Source organism: Phascolarctos cinereus, unplaced genomic scaffold, assembly GCF_003287225.1.
Source record: "Phascolarctos cinereus isolate Bilbo 61053 unplaced genomic scaffold, phaCin_HiC Scaffold_1;HRSCAF=81, whole genome shotgun sequence".
In the NCBI taxonomy this organism is placed as follows: domain Eukaryota; kingdom Metazoa; phylum Chordata; class Mammalia; order Diprotodontia; family Phascolarctidae; genus Phascolarctos; species Phascolarctos cinereus.
Genome location: NW_027555514.1, coordinates 87,362,320 through 87,385,078, shown reverse-complemented (window position 1 = coordinate 87,385,078; position 22,759 = coordinate 87,362,320). Strand labels below are relative to the sequence as shown.

At 37.6% G+C, this 22,759-nt stretch overlaps 1 protein-coding gene across 1 annotated transcript in view; it reads left to right on the top strand.

Annotated features, from left to right (window-relative positions):
• The window catches only part of DPP6 (dipeptidyl peptidase like 6), a 975,800-nt gene that overhangs the window by 540,762 nt on the left and 412,279 nt on the right, over window positions 1-22,759 (top strand). Inside the window, 2 exon segments of the mRNA XM_021009613.2 lie at window positions 6,490-6,584; window positions 18,622-18,696. Coding sequence (XP_020865272.1) covers window positions 6,490-6,584; window positions 18,622-18,696 — 170 coding nt within the window.

The window sequence follows — 22,759 nt, the reverse complement described above, 5'->3', positions numbered from 1 at the left end:
TATCCCTCAAAACTCTGCTTTGGACCCTTTTTTCTTTCTAAATTGTCTGTCTTTGTGATTTTTTTATATTGAGGATGATATATTTATGTATGTATGTCTACATTGATGCATATGTATATATATGGTACATGTATGTATATATATACATATATATATGTGTGTGTGTGTGTGTGTGTGTGTGTGTGTGTGTGTGTGTGTGTAAATCTATATAAATCTCATCAACATCTGAAATTAACCATGTTCAAAATAGAACTGATTATCTTCTTCATTTTGGAGCCTTGTTTGATTCTTCTCTCTCCTTTAGCCCTCACAGGCAGTTAGTTGATATGTGTTTTGTGTTCCCCTTCCGGGCAATTTCAGTTGCATGAACCATCACAAGAATAGTAAAAAGGTTGAAAACCTAAGAGGTGCCTTCACTGGAAACAGGAAAGATAGGAAGAAAGGTGAATTTGGGTCAAGAGACAATATAATTGAAACAGTCCATATTTGTTCAACTTTTGCTCCTCATTCTTTCCCATTGAAAAATGAAAGATATGAGTAGTGGCCATGGAGAGTGGGAATTACTCACTGGCCACTATTTAGGAATATAGAAATACAATTAAGAGACATCTGTTGCAACCATGAAGGGATAGGGAAATGCAAGATTTGGATCTCCCTGCGGGGGGGGGGGGTAGGGATTTTTTTCTGAGCACCTACTATGAGTTCCTGAATTGAATTAGATTTTAATTGCTCTGAGAGGTCCCTGCTTGGTGCAGCCATGGAAGGCCAATGGTGGTGGGATGGGCAGTTGAAGAGGATGATGTGGTTTTGCTGGATATAAGCAACATATTATCTCTGGGGGAGGAGGGGGGTGAAGAGCTATAAGCCAGCATTCCATTCTATGATTAGTTGATCCTATGACCCTTAGAGTCAAGCCACAGCCTCTTTGACATCATTCCACTGCTATCTCCCACCCTTCCCCCACTTTGGGTACCATTGCTCTGGACTCTGTTGTTTGTTGATGACAAATAATATAGTCATCGAATCAAGCCCTGAAACACTGCAGAGTTCACAAAATGAGAATCATAATCACTAAAATTACTTCAGCCTACCTATCTAGATAGAAAAAAATCAAATGGATGTGAAGAATGTGTTCTTCAAGCTGTTATATACAGTTTTAGGGACATTTCATTAATTTGATCCACCAGTACATGTATCTTGGATACATATTGCAGATGGACAAGAAACAGAAGCCAGAATTGAAAAGAAGGAAGAAAGTGCAGCATATATTACAAATAGGTCCTTAGGCAGCACTTTTAATGCTCTAGTGTCTTCATGGGGGAACATCTTTTTAACACTGTGATTCTTCAGATGATATTATACAGTAGCCCCCTCACCAAATACCTCAGTCTCCAGAGAATCAGAATTGCAGTTCTCTCAAAGTACAGGAGAGGGATATGTGGTCAACATCAATAAGCTATATACTGTTACTAATGAATAAAGCTGCCCAATAAGTGGCAGAGGAAAACTCTTTAAATAAAGTAATGGGAAAAAGAAGGTGGGTTCATCATGCAGAAAGAGTTAGGGGTAACAGGCATGTATCTGTGTGCCCTATTGGTACGTGTAGAATGTTTAAAGGCTTAAAGAATGGGGGAGGGGAGAGGGAACAAGCATTTGTTAAGGGCTTGCTTTGTGCTGGGCACTGTGTTAAGTGCTTTACAAACAACAGTAAATGATAAAAAAAAATAAGTCACGAATATGAAGAGATACACAGGATGAGACGATGGAAGCAAGTGGTGATCCACACAATTTGGACCATTCACAAGGATGAGATCTTTTGAAATATCAGTGTCTTCCTAGGACCCAGCACAATGTCCTGTACTTAATAAATAGTTGTTAAATTGCACTGAACATTCATTAAGCACTGTCTGTAGAAGAATTATCTGTATCTACTATCTGCAGAAGAACCACTGTCTGTAGAAGACTATCCTAAACTCTAGGTTAGAGATACTAAGTCAGAAAATATATAGCACCTACCTTCATGGAATTTATAGTCTTCCTGGGATTATAATGATTATGCATATGCATGTAATTAAAATACAAACATGTAACATGATAGAACAAAAATAAGTAACTGATGTTTTTATAGTACTTTTGGATTTAAAAAATGCTTTATATATACTATCTCTTCTAATATAAAAACATCATAAAATAGGTATAAAAGGCATTATCACTTCTTGTTATAATATTATACTTTTAAATATGATACACATTTTAAAATACATGAAATAATTTGCATACAGAATGTACATTTATGATGTATTTTAAGACTGACAGGCACGTCAAGTATGTTATCTCATTTAATCCTCAGAACAGCTGTATAAGATACATACTATTATTGTTCCTATTTTATGAATAAGGTACCAGGCTCAGAAAGATCAATTGATAAGTATCAGAGGAAAGATTTAAATCTCTAGTTCTTTTTTTTAAGTCTAATGTATTTTTTCCCACTATTCTACACTATCTCTTATAATCGAAACAAAGAAGGCTGACTTAAATAACTTGCTTAATATCAAACCAATTTCTCTGTGGTAAAATTACGATTTGATCCCAGCTCTGCTGACTTCAGATGAAGTCGTCTTTCTACTACACTTTAACTGTATGTTTACCCTTTACAATTTGTATTATGTAGTCAGATGTAATTTACCATTCCTGATGCTAGTAGACAGAAGAATTAGCACACTGACATCTAAGAAGCCTTAAATATATGCCACTTTTGTAGCACACAAAAATAACTGAGGACATGTAGGCCAGTGTGATTATTCTTAAGATCAGGCTCCCCAGACAATAGTTCAGAATCTTCTGGTGGGTCTTAAGCCTGTCTGTATCTCCAGGTTCAATTGCTGTCACCACAGACTCTTCTCATCTGTTCCATGTACTGCTTTCTATTGTTTTGCCAAGTAAGGAACAGGAGCATAGAGGACACTAATTGTCCTCCTATCTCTAGTAATTTCACAACTTACAGAAAATTTATAGAAGCATGTCTTCACTTTAAAAAAAATTGACCAGGATTATATTTAGCATAAGAGTTTTGGATATTTATACATTTATCATGAGAGTAGCACCTCCTTTGGTGTGTCTGTCTGTCCCAACAATACTCACAATACAAGGTTAGATTTCCCAGAGGTCAGCTGAATGATGACTGTCCTCAAGATGCTAATGATTATCCTGATGGTCTGGGGTTTCTAATACTGTAGCTCCTGAGCCCTTATGTAATCTATTTCCTATTATCAGTCAATTCCTAGAATTCTATTATCTTTTAGGAAAGGGTTTTTTGATAAGGTATAACAAACAGAGTAGCTCTAAAATAGTTCCCCCCCCCAAACTAGAGGTGGAGGCATACTTTTCCCTTATATAATCCACAAGGTCCCTGGGGAAAGTGGGTTCAAATTTAAAATGGTAGTGAAATATTTGGGTAGAAATCATGTGAGCCCATGGAGTACCTCCTGCTTCCTTAGCCTAGAAGTTGGGGGGTTTTTTTGCTTTGTTTTTTTTCCTTCTTTGTGGAATCTTCATGAAGTCTTCCTTTGATGTATCTCTTTGCTAGGCTCCAAGGATCCTTACCTTTCCATAAGCTGACCCTTCTATTCATCTCAGGAGGTCATGATCCCTCAAGTCCCTGCTGTCTTAAGGCTTTGTATGGTCTTCCGCAGGTGCTTCTTCCATTGTTAGCCACTGCTAGTGCCTCTGGTAGATTCTGATACCAGCCCCTGTTGCCTCTGCTACTTCAGATAACTCTTATGACCTTTCAGAACTCTCAAGGTTCAATCCTGGTCAATTCTGTCTCCAGGAATTTATTCATCTAAGATCAGGGAAGGCAAACACAAAAGAAACTGGAGTGCCATGTGCTCATTGCAAGGAACGAAGATTGTTCTACTCCCCCACCAAGCAGGTCATAGAATTTCTTTCCTTATTGAATGTGTGATCAAGCAATTGTAGGGTTGGAAGAAGGGTTACATCCCATTTTCCCACAGTAGCCATTCATGAGATTTGTCTCCAACATAAGAACACCTCTGCCTTTACTCATTATTACCCCCCACCCAAATCCCCATTCCAACTCTCTCCATTTGCTGACCTCACAGTGACTGTGCAAGCTTCCAACTTCTCCCCACTGGCCTTGAACCTCTCCGAATGGTTCTAATCTAACCATGACCTGGATCCTTGTTGCACTAGTAGGTATGCAAGCCCCAAGACTAGCCACCACCCACCTTCCATATCATTTTGTGACTATGTTATTTTCCCCATTCACGATTGGCTTTATGCTCTAGGGAAGTCGTTGCTGAATAAGAATCCTCTCCCCCTTCACATTTGCAGAGGAGCAGAGTGAATCACAGAGGATGAACAAGCATGGGATGAATTGCAATCTGCATTGCAGATCTTTTTATGTTTCCCTAACAAACTCACTTCTCTTTTAGACTACCCTATTTCTATCATGACACCATTATCTTCTCAGTCACTTAGGTTCAAAACCTTTGTGTCACCCTCTACATTTGTCACTTAAGACATTTACTTTGGCAAATCTTCTCATTTCTACCTAAACATCTCTTGTATCTTTCCCTTTCTCTGTACTCATATAACCACCGGTGTAATCCATGCCTTCCTCACCTGTCTCTTGGACTCTTGCAGTAGGCCCCTAATTCATCCCCCTTCCTCAAGTCTCACCCCACTCTAATTATTACTCCACACCACAACTTAATCAGCCATTCCCTAATTGATGGGCATCCCCTCAATTTCCAATTCTTTACCACCATAAAAAGAGCCGCTATAAGTATTTTGGTACTAATAGGTCCTTTCCCCTTTTCTATGATTTCTTTGGGATATAAACCCATTAGTGGTATTGATGGGTCAAAGGGTAGGCACAGTTTTATAGCCCTTTGGGCATAGTTCCAAATTGTTCTACAAAATGGATGGACCAATTCACAATTCTAACAGTCCATTATTGTCCCTATTTTTTCCACGTCCTCTCCAACATTTATTTCTTTTTTCCTTTTCAATAATGTTTGCTACTCTTGGTTTAAATTGCATTTTTCTAATCAATAGCAACTTAGAACATTTTGTACTTGTAGGTCTTTTCATCTTTCTCTTGGACTCTTGAAATAGCCCCCTAATTGGTCACCATTCCTGAAGTATCTCCCCACTCTAATCATTACTCCACATCACAGTTTGATCAGCCATTCCCCAAATGATGGGCATCTCCTTGATTTCCAGTTCTTTGCCACCAAAAAGAGAGCTGCTATAAACATTTCTGGTTCACATAAGGTTGGACCAGTTAACAATTTCACTGCTAGTGCATTAGTGTACCTATTTTTCTACATCTCCTCCAGCATTGATCATCTTCCTTTTTGGTCATGTAATCAGTTCCCTCTGTATTTAAGAAATGAGGCTTCTATCAAAGAAACTTGATGTAAAATTTCTTCTCCCAAGTTCCTTCTTTCCATGTTGTTGTACTACTCCAGTGGCTCCCTATGGACTGTAGGATTAAATATTATTTCATCATTTTCTCATCCTTTACTTAAAATGTCTATTTTTCTATAATTTTATAATGTATACAACTATTAGTAGAGGAGTACATAGATGTAATTCATAAATAATTATGTTGGCATAGTAGATAGAGTGCTGGAGTTGGAATCAGGAAGACCTGAATTCTCATTCTGCCTCAAGACACTTACTTGCTGTGTAACCTTGGACAGGTCACTGAACCTCTCTCAGCCTCAGTTTCCTCACCTATAAAATGGGGATAATAATACTACCTGCCAAACAGAGTAGTTGTGCAAATCAAACAAGAAAACGTAAAGCATTTTGCAAACCTTAAAGTGCTACATAAATGCTCATTTTTATTATTAATTCTTAAATAAGTAAACTTATCTAAGGCATACATACTAAAAAAGTTTTACTGTCAGGGATGTACAGTCAAAAAATTTAGAGATTACTATTCTAGAGGTCTGCTTTGGGCTTGTCTTTATTATGTATAGGTCCAATACTATGCATGTTGCAGTGTGTGAGTCACAAAATCGTGGTAAAACAGCCTAATATTACCTGAGGTAAGAAAAGTGATATAACATGAGTTCTTTTGTGTTAGTATGTATTCCATAGGGTGTACTTCCTGATTTGAAGTGTAGTAAATCTGATAACCCTACCATCTCCCCTGCCATAATATTGAAAGGTGTAGCAAATCTCCGAGTGCTGACTTTGCATGTACCATTCATGAAAATGTGTTTATATGTGTGTGTTTTCAGGAACAGTGTCTAAAGTGATAATGAAGAATCTGGTTTAGGATCAAATGGGCTTATATCAAGAGAAACTCCAATGCTTATTGTTTAAAAGGTCTGTGATGAAAAGAGGATTTTTTTTTCAGAAATATTCAGTTCGTTCTACAAAGGCATCCAACATTCTGATCAAAAGCTGAGTGAGTTGCTTGATGTCTCACATTCCTCCTTTTTTCTTTTACAGATAAAGAATTCATCTACAGAGAACAGAAAGGAACTGTGATGTTGCAGAATGTTGAGACAAATAATTCTACTGTATTAATAGAAAGCAAAAAAATTGTAAGTACCTTCTTTAATGACCGGGATAATTTCAGTTTTTCCTCCTTCAGGTCAATAAAGCAGAAAATGACTTTAGATTTCAACTTTCTCTACAGCCAGGCAGGAGCAATAAACTTGTAATACCACAGGCTAAGCCAGTGAGGAGAATGTGAAATTGAACCTCCTCTAATTTAATAAGTGAAATCTCACTTTCTTTCATTGTACGGAAAATTCTCTGCAGGTATTGGAAACAAGTGTTGCATATCATATATAATTGAAAGATAAAGTCCTATGGCTTTTACACATTTACAGAACAACCGCAGTAATGCATATGTAATATTCCAAGAAGTCTTACCCAGTCTCTTTCAGAAAATTCGTCTCTACATATACAACACGGTAGATATTAACTGAGTGCAAATCTAATTATTCCAATGATGGTAATCAAACAGGTCTTAATTCAGTAGAAGAATCACATCTTGGAAATCTGGAAAAGTTCATTTTTTACAAAACTTTGAAATATTGTATTAAATCTTTTTAAAAATAAAGTCATGATTTATTATTTAAATGATGGCTTATAGCTTCCTAAGCAATTAAAAGGGAAGTTCCCTTTCCTTTTTTATGTGTTCTTTGGGATAAGACTTAAGCCCCTGGGGTTTATTTTCTTTTTAAAAGAAAAGACCATTTGGTTGATAAATTATCTGAGGAAAGAGTGCAAAGTAGACCAACAGTCAAAAATGATATTTTTCTAAACAAAGTCAAATAATCTAAGTCAGACCAGAACCAAAAGTTCTGAATTGGAACTAGTACCATTTTGAAATTGACATGGGTCAGAAATGTAGAATTTTGGAATTTTAAAGTTGGAAAAGACCAGAGAGGTCATCTAGGTCAGCCTTCTCATTTTACAGGTGAGTAAATGGAGGTGCAGGAAGATTAGATGATTTACTTTTGACTAACTGATATCTCTATGCCTTGTACAAATTAGGACTAGAACCCAGGTCTCCTGATTCCCAGTCCCATGCATTTTTCAGAACAATATACACCCCAGTGAGTACAAAGGATAGTTATATTTCCATGCAATTTAATTCACTGGTTCTTCTAGGAAATTAGGATTTTACTTCTCTAACCTTAAAAAAATTGCTTAATTTTCATTTTAAATGTAATTTTCTTTTGTAACAAAGTAAATTCACTTAACATTCATTTCATCAAAAAATATAATTTTCTTTTAATAGCCAGATTAGACTTAGGGATAGATCTTAGTCTTCCTTGTAGAAAGGCTGCTTCCTGGTTATAAGAAAGGCATGCCAACTCTTTATGTTTTGCAGTGTTTTATTTAGTGCAACAGTCTTAGTTTACTAAATGAGGCCCTGTAAGAATGAATGCACATCTGTTTCTGAATTAAAAAAAAAACACAAGACACTTAAGGCAGAACCTGGAAAAAACTAATTCAATACATTTCCAAACATCCCAGGTGCAGAAAAGGTTTTCTAATATTAATTGAAAGGCAGAAATGAATAGAGACTGTTGCCAAGGGTGACTAGATTTTAATGTCAGAATGTTATCAATATTTCCTGGGAAGGTGTCAGGTTAGTAAAAGCAGGCTGCCGTACATACAACTACACTTAGTAATGAAATACTGGAATATGAACTGCCTTCTCTTTCTAAGATCAATAGCCCATGACAGATCATATATTTTATCTGAAGTCGTTTCAGCCAAGTAATAGGGCAACTTCACACACCATCTTTGGTACAGAAAAGAGATTCTTATCTCCCTAAATGATTCACACATTCCATATCATGTAAGTTCTTCCTCCTTTTTAAGGTACCTTGTTAATAATGATCCTTCTGGTGCTTATTTTAGTCTTGTCCCCAGGATACATTCAAATGGCTTAATTAGTGGCCTCCATGATAAAGAAGGAGAGAACTTGTGGTTTATGACTTGAATAACTGTCAACAATATCTCAAAATCCTTGATTTCAAGTCCATGTGTGCCATTAGTATCTTGAGCTGAAGTCATTTAACCTTCCTGGGCCTCAGAGTAAGTCTCCTCCTCACACCCAGCATGTTGGATGCAACCCTTCTGGTGAAATTATTGGAGGATAGAGACAAGAGTCATGCAGGATGAATGTGGATGACTTGTGATTTGCACAGCTGAAGGAAGGATCCACATGGGTGAGAGATAACAAATGATCAGTAGGAGTTGTCAAAGTATGTCTCAAGCTACCCTACATATATTACTTGCCACTTGATAAACTAAAGGGGAACTATGAGCTCCCTCAAGTGAATATCTCTGCATTTTTTTGGTGATATTAACATTAATAGTTTGCAAAAGGAAAGTGCTGGTATTCATTACAAACATTTAAGTGCTTACACCCACCAGATACAAATACAAAAATGAAACAGCCCCTTCCTTCTAAGAGGTTACATTCTTTCGGGGTGGAGGGGCCAGAGGAACACAAATAAGTGAGAACTTCATACATATATACTTACATACATGCATACATACATACATACATACATATATACATACATACATATGTATATATAATACAGTAATTTAGTAATTTATTGAGGGATGGCACTAACTAGATTGACAGTTTATTATTATATGATGATCAAAATTTGGGAACTCTCATAGTTGGGAGTAGAGGTGGGTATAATTCAGTTATCACCATTTCATGAATGGTATCAGAACTTTTGCATTATGGCCTTGGCATAAGTTTTGGGTTGTTGGTCAAAATTTCTCTCTTTTGAAGTGTAAAGCCCTTTGGGGTTGTTGAAGACATGGCTAAGGGTCACTTCCCATCAGTGCCTCTTACCTAAGAAATAGTAGTATTAGTGGTGGTGGTGATGGTGTGGTGGTAGTAACTCACATTTATATAATACTTAAAGGTTTATTAAGTGCTTTCCTTGAAACATCTCTGTGAGGTAGGTTGCAGAAATTTTTGACAGATGAAAGTCCTGAAACTGAGAAAGTCAACTGTTAGTATGAGTAAGAACCCACGGTTGAACCCAGGGTTTCTGATTCCATGTCCAAGACTCTTTCAACTATACCCCACTGCCTTTTCAAATTGACCATACAAAAATGTTATACATTTTATTAAGCTAGGTCAATACTATAACATGTAAATTATTTGAAAGTAGCACACTTTTTTAAGGGCACACTTTAAGCCTAAATTAGTCTGGCTCTCATTGATAGGCCAATAATAGGTCCCAGGCCAAGCCCCTTGGTCAATGGTAGGGCTCTGATTTTCTCAGAGTGAATGTAAATAGCAATTGTTTCTGTTTCACCCAGAAACCCTAAGGGTCTTCCCCCATCCCCATTGATTTTTTTAACTAAGTAAAGAGGCCATTCTCTGCCTCATTTCTTACCTAGCCTTAATCATTGAATGGATGCTGCCTCCATCAAACTGAGACAGGTTAAAGACTGTAGCTTAAAAAGGCCAAGGTCTCCCACTGCATCCCGGGCCATTTCCAGTCAGCCTGATCTGATCTATATATTGCCACTGGACCCAGATGGCTTCAGAGGAGAAAATGAGGCTGGTGATTTTGCACAGCCTTCCCTCACTAAAATCCAATTCATGTGCATGTCATGGCATCACCCTACTGATGTCATGGTCATCTTTAAGAACAAAAGGACACACAACCACAACAACTGGTTGTGTGATTCCAGGCAAGTCATTTAACCTCTTTCACCATTTCCTCATCTGCAAAATGAGGATAATAATGACACCTAATATATAGGATTGTTGTGAATATGTAAAGTGCATTAAGTACCTTAAAGTGCTACATAAACACCAGCCATCAAAGCCTTTCCAGCTTTGTAGGAACTGCTGGACTTTGTCCTCTACTGGCATAACCTTCAAGAACTCAGGGCCATTTCCACACCATGACAAGGAATGAGTGGAAGAGAGTTTTGTGGTCATTATACACCAACAGGTCAGTGATCTTATTAATGTAGATCCTCCCTTCATTGGCAAACTCACTATCTATCCAGGCCTTCTTATCCTGTGGGATTCTTGGTCATGTTCTCTTAAATTCTCCAGAAGAACTTTTGGTTTTCCTCTAGGGCTTTAAAATATCCTGTAGGTACTAGGGTAGTATGTGTGGCCTTCATCAGTTATCTTTTGCTCTCACTATATGACTATTCTACCCTCTGTTTTGTATAATACCTTTGATAACCAGAGAGATATTGTGGCATATTGCATACAAGGTCTGCCTTGGGATCAGGAAGACCTGAATTGAAATCCTCCTGCCTCTGACTCATATTAAATGTCTGACCTCTCAAGAAAGCCACTTACCCTTTTAGGGGGACAGCAGTCCTACAGAGCTGTAAGCTACAGATGAGCTGTCAAGCTACATTGGTCAAGAGAATTTCCTCACTGAGAGCTCCCCTGTATTTATGAAACCACAAGTCTGTACTCTAGCTCTAAATGAAAACAACTTCAGTATCATTTGAGCTCCATCATCATTGGAAGCATGCAGCTCATTGTAAATATCCCAATTGGACCCAAAGACATTAAGATACATAAAATCCTCCATTTTTGTCTAGGCCGAACCAATAATTTTGCCATCCTCCATGATATCCTACCAGTATGAAGAGACAATTAGATCATCTTGTGTGGCAATGTGAACCCTAGGCCACACCCACAGTAAAGCCCTTTAGAATAAAGAGACCGATATAATGCAAATAAAATAATTGTGCTAAATCTGTGTGTGTCCTTTTCCTTTAAATCTCCCCACCCCTAAAATGTTTTGATTCACAGGTTTAATTCAGTGTCCCTTTTTAGACAAGCCCTTAAGGCATAGCCATGTAGAAATACACAGAGTCCTCTGAGAACAATACTTGGAATCAGGAAATGAAAACCTTGGATTTCTTTATTTCTTCTCCAGTAACTGGCACTATTGCCCTGGGTAAGTCACTTCACTTCCCTAGGCCTCAGCTTCTTCTAAAGCAAAGGAAAGAGTTGGAAAGTACCTACTATGTGTCAGGCACTATACTAAATGCATTGGCTATGAAGACAAAAACAATAGTATCTGTCCTCAAAGAACTTACATTCTTTGAAAGGGGGCCAGTGTTAACAATAAATAAATACAAAATATATACTAAATGCAAACAAAGTGATTTCCCTGGGGGATACCACTAATAAGTAGGGATACCAGGATATGTCTTGGGTAGTAGTTAGTACACTGGCCCCTGAGCTAAGCTTTGAAGGAAGCCAGGGTTTCAGTAAGATGGAGAGGACGAGAAGGAGTGTATTAGAGGTATAGGGGGCAGCCTGTGCCAAGACGCAATGCTGGCAAGGGAACAAAGAGGCCAGTTTTGCTAAAATATGGGATGCGTAAAAGAGAAATGTATGCCTAGGAAGACAGTCTGGGGCCAGATTAAAATGGGTTTTAAATGCTAATCAGTATTGTCTAATGCTTTCTTCTTGAGGCAATTGGATCACCAAGTTTCTTGAGTAAGAGAGTGACATGGTCAAACTCCTGCCTTAAAAATGTCAGTTGGGAATGGTGGCAAGGCAACCATTTAAGATTAGTTACCGATATGGTCCAGGTGGAGAGGTGATGAAAACCTATCTGGAATGAGCTTCTTCAGTCCTCACACACCTGCTTAGTCATTTTTGCCTTTCCCTTCTTCATCCTACCTGAAATGCTCGGTCACAACTTCTCCACCTGCTTAAGGACTATCCTTCCTATAACACACGCAAGGGAGTTTTCTCTCTCCAGGGGAGCTTTCTTTGACTGTCTCAGCCCATGTGGATATTTCTTTCTCCTAAACATCTAAAGATTTTACTGTGCATTCTATTTTACTGATATTTAGTATATACCATATCACGTGATTTAGCCTTTTGTGCGTTATCCTCATCTAGATTGGAAGCTCCTTTGGGGAAGGAACCTTAGTTTATACATCTATATTCTCAGGGCCTGTCACTGGCTTGGGAAAATAGTATCTATAAATGGCTTTTGCTGTTGCTCAGGACCATAGAGCTAGTTAGCAAAGCCCAAACTATAATCTATTGTAAAACTCTGAGTCCAACCCAAATTCTTACATACTACATCACCTCTCATTGAAGACTTTTTTAAATGAATGCATCATATTTAACTTTGATCCCTTGTAATGATGAAGATGATAGTTCAAATATTTATATGTGTATATCTATCTATCTATTTATAGATATGTGTATATGTGTGTGTATGTATGTATACACACACACACACACACACACACATATATACACACACACACATAATGATTTAAGGTTTTCAAAAGCATTTTACATGGATTATCTTATCTGAGCCTCCCAGCCACCTTCTAAGGTTGACCCTTTTATCTTCACTTAACAAATGAGGAAACTGAGGCTTAGAGAGTTTAGGTAATAGCTGGTAAGCATCTAACATAGGACTCAAACCCAAGTCTTCCTGATGCCAATTCCACTTCTCTTTCCAGTATGATAAAATTTTTAAAATGTGAGGCTTAGATTTTAAAGAGATCAAGTTTTTCACTTTTTGATAAATATTTAAAATCATAGGATTATCTGAGTGATGTTGGAAGAAGGGAATAAAGCCTGTTAATTTTTGTTCAAAGCATTCCACTGATTGTGTTTATATATCAAGTTTTCTTGCCTTCCATATTTTCCATTATCTAATTTACCAAGAATATTTAAACAAAAACAGAATCCTTTATTCCCCTCTTTTGTACCTTCCCTTCCCTACTTGGTATCCCGTAACATTCTGACTGCAGAATTAGCATTTTTATCTGGCTCTTCAAAAATTAATTAATACTGACACCTCCCAGAGAGGGAGATAAATTAGTCATGTATTATTAGAACCATTTTATAAATGAGAAAAGGAAGAATGAGTGTTCCAATTCAGGCTACACTGGAATCCTGGAACAAAGTCTGGATTAGAACTTGAGACTAATTGACTGTGGCTTCCTCTTATATATTGTATTTTTCAAATCAATTTGTATTTGTCATTTTTGAAAGTCTTTGATGTGCATGTGTCCTTTCCCCCTAGCTAGATTGTAAACTGTGAAAATGGGAAAAGTACCTTCTTAAAGGCCTTCCCCAATGTGGCTCTCAGCCTACCTTTCTAGCCTTATCTCTTGTTAGTCCCCTCTTAGCTCTTTCTGGGCATCCCACCTGTGCCTCCCTGCATTTTCATAAGCCAGCAGCCACCCCTGGTATATGCTCCCTACCCATCTCCGTTTATTAGAAACCTTATCTTTGCTTCCATTCATGGTACCTCCACTGTGAAGACTTACCCAATCCTTCCCTCAATCGTCAGGGTTCCTTTCCTCATCAAATCACCTCATTATACCCTAGACATATGAAAGCACAGAGTCAGGCTCCCTTCCACCCACAGGGAAAAAAATAATTAAGTGTTTATCCATTATATCTAGCCAATATATTGTTCAAGGGCAGGGACTGTTTTATTTTTTATCTTCGTATCTAGCACCAACACAGTGCTTTATAAACAGTAGGAATTTAATAAATTTATATAAAGAAAATGCAAAAATCTCCTGTGACGGGAAGGGGCATAATTTCCTCCCTTAAAGCCCCTGACTAAGCTCCTAATGTCTCCTTACTCTTTGCCTCTTTCCCTTGCTGTACAAAGCCTGGTCTACTGGAGCCTCTCCCCAGTCCATGGAAATTGGACCAGTGCTTTACAGTGGAGGGAGTGTTGCCTTTTGCACTGCCTAGAAGATGGAGTGACTAGGGAGAAGATACTCCTAGTCCCCTAGCATCAGAGGGAGGTGATATGTTACTAGTTTGGTGGACTGAAATACTGAATGGAGGAGGCAGAGCCAAGGTGGTATAAAGAAGGCAGGGACTCACCTGAAATCTCCCTAAAACTCCTCCAAAGGCATTTAAACAAAGCTCTGAAACAAATTCTGGAATGGCATAACCTGCAAAATTAAAGGGTGAAACAATGTTCCAGCCCAAGACAACTGGGAAGTTTGGCAGGAAAGATCTGTTGCACCAGAGTGAAGTGCAGTTCATTGCGGGTCCACCATTGCAGACTGGGCCCCAGCAAACCAGGTATAGGCCTCGGGAGTAACTGAATCAGCAGCAGCAGCTGCTGCTTCCAGAGCTCTCAGCCCACAGATGACAAAAGGGTCAAACAACTGGTCAGAAGGAGATTACGGGGGTCTCTTTACTGGCACTGGGGGCAGGACTCTGTTGCTTTGCCCATACTTGGATTCAGGTCACAGTGCTGGGTGGCAGTCCCAGGGTGAGAAGTAGCACTAGCACACCAGAGCTTGTTGCCACAAGGGAGTGGGGGTCTTCATCACAGTTACAGGGCAGGAAAGAGTGTTTGTGGTCACTCATAGACCACAGCACTTGCCAGAAGAGAAGTAAACACACCTCTCCTTAGGCCATGCCACATTGGAAGAATTGAAAACTTACAGGACCCTAGAAGTCTCTCTCTGAAAGCAGCTACACAAAACCCCTGAAGCTTGGGGCAGTGCACCCTCTGCCTTGGAAACAGAAGCCCACTTTTGCCAAGAACTAAAAGTCAAGAAATAGGGAAAATGAATAAACAACAGAAAAAATTCTGACTATAGAAAATTACTGTGGTGACAAAAAAGATCAAAACACATTCAAGAAGACAGCAAAGTCAAAACTCCTACATCCAAAGCCTCAAAGAAAAATATGAATTGGTTTCAGGTCATAGAAGAGCTCAAAAAGGATTTTTAAAATGATTAGAGTTAGAGAAAAAATTGGGAAGAGAAATAAGAGTGACGGAAGAAAATCATGAAAAAAGAGTCAACAGCTTAGTAAAGGAGGAATAAAAAATATTGAATAAAATAACACCTTAAAAAACAGAATAGGCTAAATGATAAAAGAAGCACAAAAATCCAGTGAAGAATTTCTTGAAAAGCAGAATTGGCCAAATGGAAAAAGAGGCACAAAAATTCACTGAAGAAAAGAACTCATTAAGAAATAGAATTGGCCAAGTGGAAAAGGAGGTACAAAACCTCACTGAAGAAAATAATTCCTTAAAAATTAGAACTCAGGAAGTGGAAGCTAATGACTCTATGAGACATCAAGAAACAATAAAACAAAATCAAAAGAATGAAAAAATAGGAAACAATGTGAAATGTCTCATTGGAAAAACAACTGACCTGGAAAATAGATCCAGGAAAGATAATTATTATTGCTTTTCCTGAAAGCCATGATCAAAAAAGAGCCTAGACATCATCTTTTGAGAAATTGTCAAGGAAAACTGTCCTGATATTCTAGAACCACAGGGTAAAATATAAAATGAAAGAATCTACACTCACCTCCTGAAAGAGATCCCAAAATTAAAATTCCCAGAAATATTATAGTCAAATTCCAGAGCTCCCAGGTCAAGGAAAAAATAATTACAAATAGCCAGAAAGAAACAATTCAAACATCCTGGAGCCACAGTCAGGATAACGCAAGATTTACCAGCTTCTACATTAAGGTATTTGATTAAAGGATTGGAGGGCTTGGAATATGATATTCTGGAGGGCAAGGAGATAGGATTGCAACCAAGAATCACCTACCCAGCAAAACTGAGTATAATCTTTCAGGGGAAAATATTAACATTCAATGAAATTGAGGATTTTAAAGTATTCCTGATGAAAAGACCAGAGCTGAATAGAAAGTTTGACTTCCAAATACTAGATTCAAGAGAAACATAAAAGATAAACAGGAAAGGGAAATCATAAGGCACTTAATAAAGTTAAACTGTTTTACATTCCTACATAGGAAGATGATACTTATAACACATAAGAATTTTTTCAGTATTAGGGCAGTTAGGAGTATATATAGAAAGAGGACACAAGTGTGAGTTGAATATGATAGGACAATACCTTAAAAAATAAAATTAAGGGGTATGGAAGAGGAATGCACTGGGAGAAAAGGAAAGGGAGATGTAGAATTGGATGAGTTATCTGATGTAAAAGAGTCACAAAAGAGCTTTTACAGTGGAGGGGAAGATGAGAGAGGTCTTGGGAAATGCCTGAACCTTAGTGTCATCGGAATTGGCTCAAAGAGGGAAAAATATATAAACTCAGTTGGATATATAAATCTATCTTACCCTACAGGAAAGTAGGAAGGGAAGGGGATAAGAGAATGGGGGAGGGTGCTCATAGAAGAGAGGATGGGTTGGGGGAGGCAGTAGTCAGAAGTAAAGCACTTTTGAGGAGGGACAGGGTAAAAGGAGATAGAGAAGAAAATAAATGGGATGGGGAGAGGGAAATAGGATGGTGGGAAATACAGTTAGCAATCACAACTGTGAAAAAAAAATTTGAAGCAAGTTTCTCTGATGAAGTCCAGATCTCTCAAATATGTGGAGAAATGCATCAAATTTTTGGGAATAAGAGTCATTTCCCAATTGTTAAAATATGAACAGTCAGTTTTCAGATGAAGTTATCAAAGCTGTCCATAGGAGAAAATGCTCTAAATCTCTATTGATTGGAGAAATGCAAGTTAAAACAATCTGAGGTACTACCTCACTTCTATTAGATTGGCTAGTAGGATGGAAAAAGAAAATGAAAAACGTTGGAGGGGATGAGGAAAATTAAAACATTAATACATTGGTGGTAGAACTGATTCAACCATTATGTAGAGCAATTGAGAACTATGCCCAAAGGCCTATAAAACCATGCATACTATTTGACCTAGCAATGTCATTACTAAGTCTGTATCCCAAAAGAGGTTTAAAAAAAAAAGGAAAAGGACCTATACATACAAAAATATTTATAGCAGCTCTTTTCCAGTGGCAAAGAATTGAAAATCGAGGAGATGCTCATCAGTTGGGGAATGTCTGAACAGGTTGTCCTATATGATTGTGATGGAATACTGTTGGCTATAGCAAATGATGAGCTAGATGCTCTTAGAAAAATCTAGAAAGACTCCCATGAACTGATGCAGAGTGAAAAAAATGGGTAGAACCAGGAGAAAATTGTACACAGTAACAGCAATATTATAGGATGATCACCTATGAATGATTTAGTTGTTCTCAGCATATAGTAATCTAAGACAACTTATGATGAAAAATGCTATCCATCCCCAGAAAAAGAACTGGTGGAGTCTGAATACAGATTGAAGAATACTTTTTTTGCTTTATATTTCTTGATTTTTTAAAAATTTTGGTCTACGCTTTCTTTTACAACATGACTAATGTGGAAATGTTTTACATGACTACACATATATAAGTTGTATCAAATTGCTTGCCTTTGCAATGTGGGAAGAATTTGGAATTTAATTTTAAAAATGAATGTTGAAAATTGTTTTTACATATAATTGGGGAAAATGAACTACTAAATTAAAAGAATATTGAATGGATGTTCCAATGGAAATATAGAAGTTAAGTTCTGTAGTATTATCACAGACCTCTCTTTTGTTCAGGGATATTATAAACAGACCTCTTTGAATCTAACCACCACAAAAATCATCATCTCCAACTTCCAAACCATCCTTTTACAGATGAACTGGAACTCAGCCCATCCATAAACTGAAGACAGACTGGGTCTGTAACCAGCATAGGCAGGTATAAATTAGTCAAAATAAAAAGACAGACAGATGATTAGATAGATAGATAGATAGATAGATAGATAGATAGATAGATAGATAGATAGGAAGAAGAATGCCAAACTCAGGTTAATTGCAGTAACCATTGGAAGTCCCTGAGAACAAATGATAAAACACATTCCTCTCCAGAGGTATTAGAGCAGAGTTTTGCATGCTGTGACTCAGTCATTTGGTTGATTTTGTTTAACTGTTTTTTACCTGTTAGGAGAGAGCTTGGGAAGGGATGAGGTACATTGGAGAATGATTATGATATCAAAATAATCAAAAGAAATCAATAAGCCTTTGGAAAAACTAATAAAAGAAATATGAGGAATTGAAAAATATAAACAAAAAGGGGAATTGTTTCATATGACATAGTACAAGAGATATAGTAACCTTATCAGGCAGGAATGTGCAGCTGGAACTGAACCTCACCTTTTTCTCTTGGAGAAATTTGGAAGGTAAGTTTGCTGTGAAGATTTTATAACATTTTGTTCTGTTTTTGTTCTAAGGAATCATTAAAAGCCGTTCGATACGAAGTATCTCCAGATCAGGAGTATGCCCTCTTCTCCTATAATGTGGAACCGGTGAGTATTAGTATTTGGTGTCCTTGAGGCCAGGTATTTCTTTCTTCAGTTGCTGCTGATTCATTATTTAGTGGGTTTTCTTGGAATGTCATTCTCTGCTATCTTTGTAGAATAAGGTACTTGCACTGTCATGGGATTGTCTCTTTGTATGTCGTACTGCCATCTAGGAGAGAGGAAGGGTATAAATAACTGCACAGCCAAAAAAAATCACCATCAGTCAAGGAAACATTTTATAGGATTTTCTTAGGGAGATGGTGAGGATATGTCTCTCTACAAGAATTTATCTTACCCTTTCATGTAATTTTTTCTTGCCATTTCCTCAATCACACCATAAATTTCTTCCTGGGAACAAAAAGCAACTGCTGGCATCTCCCTCCACTGAAATAATACATTAATTATTATGTCACCATTCGTAGTGCCATAGTTAAGGGCGAGCTATCACTTTCCTTGTATAAATCCCAATTTCCAGCAGGTTATAGATGACTCTTACATAAAATTTCACCCTGACTCTTCTATAAAAATTCACCTTGAGTACAGGGCCAGTCTAATCCTCCAAAGGCTGAACAATGTATCTAAATATCTTCTTTTTCCTTCAGTCTGGTCACAAAAAAAATGCATTTTGTCCTATTTTAATTGTGAAATGGCAACAGAAGTAGCATTTTATAGAGCTCGGGCAGGCAGATGTTTTACTTGGAAAAAAGAAGAGATTTTAGAAGAAAATGTTTGAGAAAGGAATCATACTGTCCAGAAAACAAGCAAAGAGTAAAAGTGCCATTGCCTTTCTGGTTATCAGAAAACCAGGTTCAAGTCTTACATCTGCCACTTCCTACTGGTGGCACATTAAAATCATGTTGCCTCCCTTGGCCTGAGTTTCCTTGTCTTTAAAAGGAGGAGTCTGCACTAATTTACTTGGGCTGTAAATTCCCATCCATCTCTAGACTCTACAGTTAAAATATATTTGAAAGGGGCCTCTTATCATAGTCTAAATCTAGTCTTGGTGGCTCCTGAATGAATTTGAAAGAAACCTCAAAGCATAATGAAGAGTTATTGAACCATATTACAGATTTTATAGCACAGTTCCAAAAACACTGGAGTTTTACAATAGCATTTGGCAACATGCATTAGTTCCTAAGAGATGGACTCATCTCCCATTAAAATGTGCTGTTTGTGACTACACTCTTCTGTCATCAATTCATACAGGAGATGATGTCAGCTTGTTATAAGTTGCAGTTGTCTTGACCTAAGCTGTTAGGACTCCAAAACTATGAGGGTAGAAAAAGAGGATACTGTTTGGTAGTCACTTTTCTTTCCTTCCCTCCAACTCTGGCATACCTCTGGATAATAGCTGGTTTCCTTTATGCCAGCATACTCAGTAGAATTACAGTTGTTGCTCTCCTTATGCCATGAGAAACTGTGAAATATTACCCCTTCTCAATGTAAGCAAGAAATCTTCTAGCAGTGATAGCTATTCTATAACGAATGCAATCTGGTCTCAAATACTTACGAGCTATGTAATCCTGGGCAAGTCACTTAATCCTGTTTGCCTCAGTTACCTCATCCATTGGAGAAGGAAACAGCAAACCATTCCAGTATCTTTGCCAAGAAAACCCAAATGGGGTCACAAAGAGGCAGATGCAACTGAACAACAACAATGAATAGAACGGACTCAGCAGAGAGTGGTTGACAAAAGGATGAATGGCTATCTGAAAAGGGATGTTGTAGAAAATATGCTTGTGTTGGCTGGGTTGGACTACAGGACTTCTAATTTTAAGATTCTATGATTCTGTGCTAATCTTGATCCTTCTTATTTCCAAAGTTGTCTTTGTAAGAAAGCCTAAAGAACTGTTCATAATAATCTTTTAGTTTGTCCTGATTATGAGTCCTCACTGCAGTACAGTGCCATGTCCTAGGATCAGTAAATAAGAACCTTGAGGTAATCTTTTCTTTCTACTAAGCATTTGCTGGACTCTTAGAGCCATTTGGTAATACCAACTGAAGAGAATTGTTCAGATAAAAACCATGACAACACTTAAAGTTTTGGGAATGTGCTTTCTAAGGAAAGGCTAAAGGAATGGAGTGTTTAACTTGTACAAGAAAATGGAAGCTTTAAATATTTTTATTGTTATTTATTCATTTTTCGGTTGTGTATAACTCTTTGTGACACCTTTTGGGGTTTTCTTGGCAAAGATACTAGAGTGGTTTGCTGTTTCCTTCTCTAGCTGATTTTCCAGATAAGGAAACTGAGGCAAACAGGGTTAAGTGATTTGCCCAGGGTCACATAGCTTGTGTCAGAGGCCAGATTTGAACTCAGAAAGAAGAGTCTTCCTGCTTCCAGACCCAATACTCTATCCACTGTGCTACCCAACTGCCACTTTAAGGGTATACATGGTTAATATCAGAGTGTAAATGGGTCACTATTGTCTGTTTTCAAGTTTTTCAGTTCAACCAACTCTTTTGAAGGTACCTATGATTGACTAGGCATTATGAATTCAAAGACAAAAATAAAAGTCTCTCCCCTTGGGAGTTTACATTCTACTTGTGGGGAGGTGAGGGGTTGGGATGAGGACTTCATGGTATATCATCATGTGTGCAAATAAGTTGATATATTTACACAATAATATAATCTCAATAAGTAGAGAACTCTAACAAAGTGGGGAATCAGGAAAGACTCCTGTAAAAGAAAACATCTCAGTTATGCTTTGAGGAAAGCTTTGAGAGCTTTCTCGAGATAGACATAAGAATGTATTCTTACGTAAGAATGTATTCAAGAAATGTATTCCAAACATAACAGAATCATCAATACAGAGGGACTGAAATAGCAGACAGAATTATGTACCTGGTAAATAGCACTCAGGCCAACTTAACCACAACAGAGAGTATAAGGAGGATAATAATATGACATAAGATTAGAAAGGCAGATGGGAACTAAATTCTAGGATTTTGTATATTATCTTAGAGGTAAAAGGGATCCACTGAAGATTTTTATCCTGCCACGAACCTAGTTTAATGTCCTTCTTACCTCATATGTGGATTTTCATAATAATGAGTCATAGAGGAAAGAACATTGATTTCACACTCAGAGAACCTGAGTTCAAATGCAAGCTCTGCTCTTGACTAGCTGAGTGATCTTTGGAAAATCACTTCACCTTTCTTGGCCTCATTTTCTAGCTCTAAATCTCTCATGAGCCTAAGAACTGACCTTCATTCTGTCTCCACTCTCAGTCCAATTCAATAGGTGTTTAGAGAATTGTGTTGGGCACTGGAGAGAAACAAAGTTTAGATCACACACAGTTCCTGTCCTCATGGAAAGTTAGAGTATTAGCAGATTGTGGAGGGGTTGGCCAAGAAGTTTGAACTTTACTGGGTAGAGATCTTGTAAGATATATTCTAGAACTGATTAATTTAGATTAGATGACCTCTAAATCTAAGATTCTAATTCTATTCTTGGGTTTTTTATTTGATTGAAGGGTTTTAAGGAGAGGAGAGAAATGACTAGTTCAATGTACAAGGAAGATTAGCCTGGCTGTGATGTAAGGCTGGATTTAAGTGGGAAAATCTTAGGCCTAGGAGGCAGGAGAGAAGACATGGACAGAAATAAAAGTTTATAAGTTTCTGCAGAGTAAGGGTCATGTTATGTTTTGTAGCATCCACAATGCCCAGCATTGAGCTTTGTGTATAGGTACTTAGTAAACATTTGTTCATTGTTGAATGATTCAGAACAACATATCATTGACGTGTCAGTATATCATATTTTTAACCTGTGATTGTCATTGTAGGAGCCCTCTCCTTGTGAGGAATTCCCTCTGGTAATGCAGAGAAGCATATGTTCTCCAACTTACAGTATTAGAGAGATACCTGGAACATTGAGAGGTTAAGTCCAGAGCCACACAGCATTAGAGTCAGGACTTGGATCTAAATCATCTTGGGTCAAGGCCAACACTTTATCCATATGCCACAGAACCTTTCAATAACAATAACTCTAGCACTTGCTACCTTTTACAGCACTTCCCTCATAGCAACCCTGTGAGGTAGGCAATAGTAATATTATTATCTTTTTTTTAAT